This window comes from Coenobita brevimanus, chromosome 31, assembly GCF_032717465.1.
Source record: "Coenobita brevimanus isolate Jiangsu-jjx chromosome 31, ASM3271746v2, whole genome shotgun sequence".
Taxonomy (NCBI): Eukaryota; Metazoa; Arthropoda; class Malacostraca; order Decapoda; family Coenobitidae; genus Coenobita; species Coenobita brevimanus.
The window spans coordinates 30059792-30067291 of NC_136984.1; the positions used below are offsets into that span (position 1 = coordinate 30059792).

The 7500-nt window shown below is 44.1% G+C and overlaps 1 protein-coding gene across 1 annotated transcript in view; it reads left to right on the forward strand.

Moving 5' to 3' along the window:
* Positions 1 to 7500, forward strand: part of LOC145395534 (uncharacterized) — a 14076-nt gene that overhangs the window by 5750 nt on the left and 826 nt on the right. Inside the window, exons 2-5 of the mRNA XM_080269142.1 lie at positions 2009 to 2575; positions 3359 to 3466; positions 3962 to 4033; positions 6638 to 6832. Coding sequence (XP_080125268.1) covers positions 2018 to 2575; positions 3359 to 3466; positions 3962 to 4033; positions 6638 to 6832 — 933 coding nt within the window. The 5' untranslated portion in view covers positions 2009 to 2017. The remainder of the gene's footprint in view (positions 1 to 2008; positions 2576 to 3358; positions 3467 to 3961; positions 4034 to 6637; positions 6833 to 7500) is intronic.

A 7500-nucleotide genomic window follows, 5' to 3' on the forward strand; every position in this document is an offset into this window, starting at 1 on the left:
ATACATACAGATAGACGGACATTACATACATACAGACAGACGTTATATATATTAGTGGTAGGTGGGGGCGCTCGCCATCCACTCACCCGATGTAGTGCTGCTTTCGAGTGTCAGCCCTTTCCTCTCCTCCACCCTTTTTTCCTTCCATCCTCTTCTGTCTTTCTTTCATTCTTTCCTCTTCCTTCCGCCTGTGGGTCACTTTACACTCCCTCTTCTGTCTTTCTTTCCTTCATTCTTTCCTCTTCCTTCTGCCTGTGGGTGACTTTACACTCCCTCTTCTGTCTTTCTTTCCTTCATTCTTTCCTCTTCCTTCTGCCTGTGGGTGACTTTACACTGAGTGACGAGCCACATGGTTTCCTGTACACCAGGAAACCATTTACTACGCTGGGTGGTAACCATATAACCAGATTTTGGCGCCTGGTGGTTTAGTGGGTAATTACGGCGCTGCAATCGGATTGAGCCGGTGAAGGTTTATATCCAAGGGATGGTTGGGGTTTATTGCTCATGTAATGCCACTCATGGATGAGTGAGGCTGGTCACTCTCATCTTAAATGTCAGGACCAACTTACCTAGCCCCGGGCTCCTACGCTCCTCATGGGGCAACGTAGGATTGAATGATGGATGTATATATATATATATATATATATATATATATATGTATATATATATGTATATATATATATATATATATATATATATATATATATTGCCAGACGCCTCAATCCCGTTTGGGGTGGCCACAAACAAATCGCCTCCAAGTCGCCCTGTCCCCCGCCATTTCACTGCCCTGCTCCCAACTCACACACCCCTCTCTCATATACCTCTCCACCCCATCCCTCCATCTCATCCTCGGCCTCCCCCTCCCTCTTCCCCCCTCCACCTCACTCATATACACTCTCTTCGTCAGTCTTTCACCCTCCATCCTCTCCACATGGCCAAACCACCTCAGTGTGTTCCTCATAACGCTCCCTATCACATCCACATCAACACCACAACGTTCCTTTATATCCTCATTCGTCAGCCTATCTCTCCATGTGACTCCACAGGCTCCTCTTAAATAACTCATTTCCACTGCTCTCACTTTTGACTTGTGTCCTTCCAACAACGTCCAAGCTTCACTTCCGTACGTTAGAGTTGGTATCACAATACTGTCATGTAGTAACTTTTTCACTTCCATGCTCACTTCCCTGTTTCTTATCACTGCATTCAAAGAACCAGCAACCTTTCTTCCCTGCTGTACCCTTTCAAGCACTTCACCCTCCAAACCTCCATCCTTACTCATCACACTACCCAAGTACTTAAACGTACTCACATTTTCCAATTCCTCACCATCCAACCTCGCTGTACATTCACTGACTTCACCTCTCTCAAAGACCATCACTTTACTCTTCCCTACAATCACCTTCAGATTCCGTTTCTTACACACTCTCCCAAACTCATCCACCAAGCATTGCAGCTCCCCTTCGTCTTCACTCAACAACACAGTATCATCTGCAAACAACAGTACAAGGAGTTTCCAAACACTATCCTCTCTCACCAGGGCCACTCCAACATCCACTACCCTACCTTGTACCTCTTTTATTACCCCATCCATGTACAGATTGAACAACCATGGAGACATGACACATCCCTGTTTCAACCCAACTTTCAAAGAGAAAAATTCACTTAGTTCACCATCCACACGCACTGCAGCCTTCGCACCATCATACATACTCTTCACAGCATTCAACAACTTCCCATCTACTCCATATATTCTTAATACTTTCCACAATCCTTGTCTATATATATATATATATATATATATATATATATATATATATATATATATATATATATATATATATATATATATATATATATATATATATAGACAAACATGACATACATACATTCATACATACATAGTCAGACAGACAGACAAATTATATACATACATAGACATTACAGACAGACACACATACAGGTGTGTGATGGATTACTAATTATATTCATTGTTGTGTTTGTACAGGTGTGTGTGATGGCGTCGTGTGAGTGTGGGGTGTGTCTGGAGCAGTACGATAATTGTGAGCGTCGGCCACGGTGCCTCAGCTGCGGCCATACTCTGTGCAGTGCGTGTGTGGCGGCGGCACTGTCCCGGAACACTGACGGCCTGGTGTGTCCCTTCTGCCGCCTACCACACGCCAGTCCCGCCACAGCCCCGGAAGACATCCCTATCAATTTTACGGTTGCTAGTCTCCTCGGTGATGCTATTAGAACCACGTCCACACCTCGTGCACAAGCATTACTAGCTGAGATTAAACTTGAAGCCTGTGACCTCACCGCCACACACCTCTCCGCTTGCAACACCTTCATCGCTAGACTCCAGGACTTCCAGCGCAGGGTTAGCGAGACCAGAAAGATCCAGGAAATGCAGTTTACAGCGCTACAAACACTCGTACAGCAGCACCGGCGCGTTCTAGATGACCTTGTACAAGTCGACACACACCTAAGGGATGTTCTAGAGCGTGGACTTGAACAGAGGAATGTTCTAGAAGCAGCCCAGGCCAGAATTAACGCCTGTGCGAGTCTACTTGAGGTAAGGTCGAGAAGTGTGTGATTTGGGGAACATTCACATTGATCTGAAGCTAAATTTTGAAGGATTTAGCAGCTTTAGCATCATTTCTAGCAATTTGGGAGGCTTTTTACTTGGCAACACTGCACTGCCCAAGTTTTTTTTTTTTTACTTGGCAACAATGCTTTCTGACTTAACAAAGTTAGCATTATTATTTATTTCTAGCAGTTTTATGTGTACTTAGCAACAATTTACCATCGTCTGATTTGGCAAGCTTTGTGTACTTTGCAACACCGAAACGCCTTCTGACTTACCAGGGTTAGCATTATTTCTGGCAACTTGTGTACCTAACAACAATCTAGCATAATTTCTAGCAGTTTCTGTGTACTTTGCAACAATCTAGCATCCTTCAGCACCATGTCTAGCAATTTCTGTGTAATTAGCAACAATTTAGCATTATTTCTAGAACTTCTTTGTACTTAGCAACAATGTAACAGTATTTCTAGCATTTCTGTGTACTTAGCAACAATCTAGCATATGATTTAGCAAGTTTAGCATTTCTAGCAGCAATTTAGCATTCTCTAATTTAGCGCTTCTAACTTCAGGTCACCACGGCACATGAGGAGGGAAGGGGGTCGAGTTAGCATTGCTTCTGGCAATTTTTGTGTATTTAGCAATAATTTAGCATCCTTCAGCATCATATCTGGCAATTTCTGTGTACTTAGCAACAATCTAGCATGATACCTAGCAACTCCTGTGTACTTAGCAACAGCCTATCGTGCTCTGATTTAGCGCTTTTACCAACAGGTCACCACGGCACACGAGGAGGGCAGGGGTCGGGTCAGCAGCCTTGTGGAATGGCGGAAGGAAGCACAACAACTGCTGCAGTCACAGGTGGTCGTGGCCGCCAAACAGGTCAGTCCAAGAATAAATCGTTATGGAAGAGGTGCTACGGGTTAAACAGGTCTATATCCGCCATTTCCAAAACTAAATCGGTAAGGGAGAGGTGTCAGGGAGTGTCCTTAACCAATAAGAAAATTAAGATACGGCAACTGGCTATACACAGATAAAATTAACTGAATATCTATTTTAATAAGCATATGGGGGGACATACTACTTAACATTTTTTTCTCATTCAACAAAACTAAATCGCATAGGAAAAGGTGTTAGGGAGCGTCCTTAGCCTACAAGAAAATATAACGTCTGGATGCCAAGTTATATGCACATGAGAGGACATACTACATAATATTCTTTTTCTTGTTCAGCAAAAATAAATCGCATAAGAAAAGGTGTTAGGGAGCGTCCTTAACCTATTAGAAAGCGGAAATAAGGCGTCTGGTGAAATATAATGCCTGGATGTGAAGTTACAGCACATGAGAGGACATACTGCTTAGTATTCTTCTTCCTCAGCTGGAGCGAGTGAGTGGTGTGGCGCTGCATTCAGTCATCGAGCACAACATGGCGGAGGTGTCAGCAGCCATGGCCCCCACCAAGCCCACCCCACCACCACCCCACCCACTACCCCCACCCACACCCACACCCACACAGGTAACGTGATCTGACCCACCCACCACACTCACCCACACCCACACCCACACCCACACAGGTAACGTGATCTGACCCACCCACCACACCCACCCACACCCACACCCACACAGGTAACTTGATCTGACCCACCCACCACACCCACTCCCTCCACCCACACTTATACCCACACAGGTAACGTGATCCGACCTAACCCACCACACCACCCCACCCACCACACCCACCCACACCTACACCCACACAGGTAACTTATTCCAACCTAACCCACCACACGCACTACCCCACCCACACCCATACAGGTAACTTGATCTGACCTAACCCATCACACCCACGACCCCCACCCACACCTACACCCACACAGGTAACTTGATCTGACCTAACCCACCATACCCCACCACACCCACACCTACACCCACACAGGTAACTTGATCTGACCTAACCCACCATACCCCACCACACCCACCCACACCTACACCCACATAGGTAACATACTCTAACCTTTCTCAATCTAACCCAGCCCCACTCTCACCCAGGCCAACCCCAACAACCTTATTCCAACTTAACCCAGCCCCAAGTGACTTAACCTAACCTTGGCAGTGGCGTGGCAATAGGGGAGCATACACCCCTCAAGAAATGTCCCCACTACTACTACTACTGCTATTGTTACTACTACTACTACTTCTGTTACTACTACTGCTGCTGTTAGTATTAGTATTAGTATTAAAACTTCCTTCATCCCTGTGGGAAGTTTTCTTGTTTTTGTCATTATTATTATTATTATCATCATCATCATCATCATCATCATCATCATCATCATCACTTATTTAAAAATCGCACTGTTTCAAGGCAATATGGCGTAGAGCAGTGATGTTCAGACTGTGTTGCCTCTTGTACCCCTTGTCACCTTCCTCTGCCATACGTACCCCCATGACGGATTAACCTCAGTATTTGGAAGGACAGCGCAAATTATATTACAAGTTTGGATACTTCGAGTGCTTATTGACAACTGGATCAGTAATATCTGTACTCATTTCATTTACTCTTCGACAAACAGTGTGGTGAGACAAAGGAACAGCCTTTATTTGGACACCTGCATTTTTTTTTTCGAGTATTTTGTCAACCACCACACCCGCAGCCGGTAATATCAGTTCCCCAGCTATATTAAATGCCCTGTTAGTCTTAGCAACTAATAAACATACGGCTAAGGATGCTTCCACAGCTTTGTTGATGTTGTGGAGGCGTCTTAATTGTTCTCTGGGAACACTTGCAATCAGAAAGTCTTTAAAAAAACTTACCCGGTTAGCCAACATGACTGATGTTGTGTGTTATGGTGGCGTTGGCGGTGAGCTGGTGTCATGCTACTGTTGGCCAGCCTCCCCACAAAGAAGAACAAAGCTCCGGCAGGATTAGAATTCGTAGAAGTAAATCCAAAAAGCACATAATCTTCCTTGTATTGCCGATATTTAGGTAGGTCTGTTTTCTTGTTCTTCACGGCTGCCTAATTTCCTTCACTTCCATTGTTGCGGCAGCTGCTGCAGCTGTCACGTGTTAACCATCTATCCATATTTCGCTGTTAAAGAAATAACTGTGTATGTAAGCTGACATATGAATTTCAAAAAGAGATGTTCACACTTTCACTCCTAAGACCAAACAATACAAGAGTGGCTCGAGTGACGAGTTCCGCACTTGTCCCTTACACGTCCTGTCCCGTTTCCTCTCCCTCCCCCTACTCCCATCTCCCCTCAGTTTCTTTCGTTCATTTTAATTCTTACTCTGTTCTCTTGTCATTCACTTAAGTTGGAAACTGTGTAGTGTTGTGGTTATTCAGTTATTCTATATTACACAGTCACACATGCATACATACACATGCCCAGTAAAGTTACTGATCCAAGATGCCGTATCACCTACAGTACAGTATATGTGATAGTTTGAAAAAAAAAAAAAACTCATTATCTTCTCACATATCCTTTGAACAATGGTGCATACCCCCAAGTGTACACGTACCCCAGTTCGGACAATACTGGCCTAGAGCCTTCAGACTTTGTCAGCTTTGTCTAACAGCTTGTGCTTCTTTTGGCCAAATATGGTGGCAGTCCGTCAGCCGTATCTCCAGCTGTTAGCCACAACACAGAGATGTGGGTCAGCCACTGTGTCTCAAGAGCCGCCTAAGCTAGCAAGCTGAAATTTAACTACAACATAGCCTTAAGGCGGACACAGTGCAGAAAGGAGTATGGTTCCATTCGGTGGATTATTCTCTGAGATCGCCTGGGTTAAAGAATTGGGACTTTTGTGGATATTCCAGACGTCAGCTAATTTACCATGAAGGAATAAAGCCAGAGCCACCAAACTTGTTGGACTTCTAGGTTGTGATGACCTAAGGTGACATGCACAAGATCAGTCACCTTGACCCCAAGGTCCCTTTATTGCTCGCCTTCTAGTGGACAATTGCTGTGGTATTTTTCATTATCAAACTTGTCCATGGACAATTTTACGGTGTTCTAGTTATCATTATCACTATTATTATTATTATTATTATTACAGCATGATGAGGGCAGCCACACCAGACGCCTAATACGTGAGGTAGCGCGTCGGTCACAGGTGCTGGGCAGTGGTGTGTGGGGCGTATCGGACAGCGAGGGGCGGCCACGGTGCGCCTGTCTAACACTGACAGCACAACGCGTGTACATGGCAGCACTGCAGGAAGGACGCCCACCACACTACTCACACACCATCCCCGTCAGTAGTATACATCTATCTATCTGTCCATCTGTCTGTCTGTGTTTTGTGTATTTTTTTTTTAAATAGTTTATTCAGCTTTAAAAATTGTTCTTGTTACACTTACTGTCTTCTAAATTTCCTGTGTGTGTGTGTGTGTGTGTGTGTGTGTGTGTGTGTGTGTGTGTGTGTGTGTGTGTGTGTGTAACCATCTTCACACATCGGTCTGTATATTGGCACTATAAGAGGAAGAACCACTGCTACTACTACTACTACCACTACTACTACTACCACCACTACTACTACCACTACTACTGCTACTACTACTGGTCAATAGTAAAGATGCATACATGAATATTGTACAATGTAAAAGCAGATTTCATTCGTGCTTCGTGCTTAATACAGAAGAGAGAGAGAGAGAGAGAGAGAGAGAGAGAGAGAGAGAGAGAGTAAAATGCATGTGAAAACTTTGATGAGTGTCATATTTCAGTATGGTGATGATGATGATGATGATGATGATGATGATGTTTTATGTTTCAGTATGGTGATGATGATGATGATGATGATGATTATGATGATGATGATGATGATGATGATGATGAGTGTTATGTTTCAGTATGATGATGATGATGATGATGATGATGTTTTATGTTTCAGTATGATGATGATGATTATGATGATGATGATGA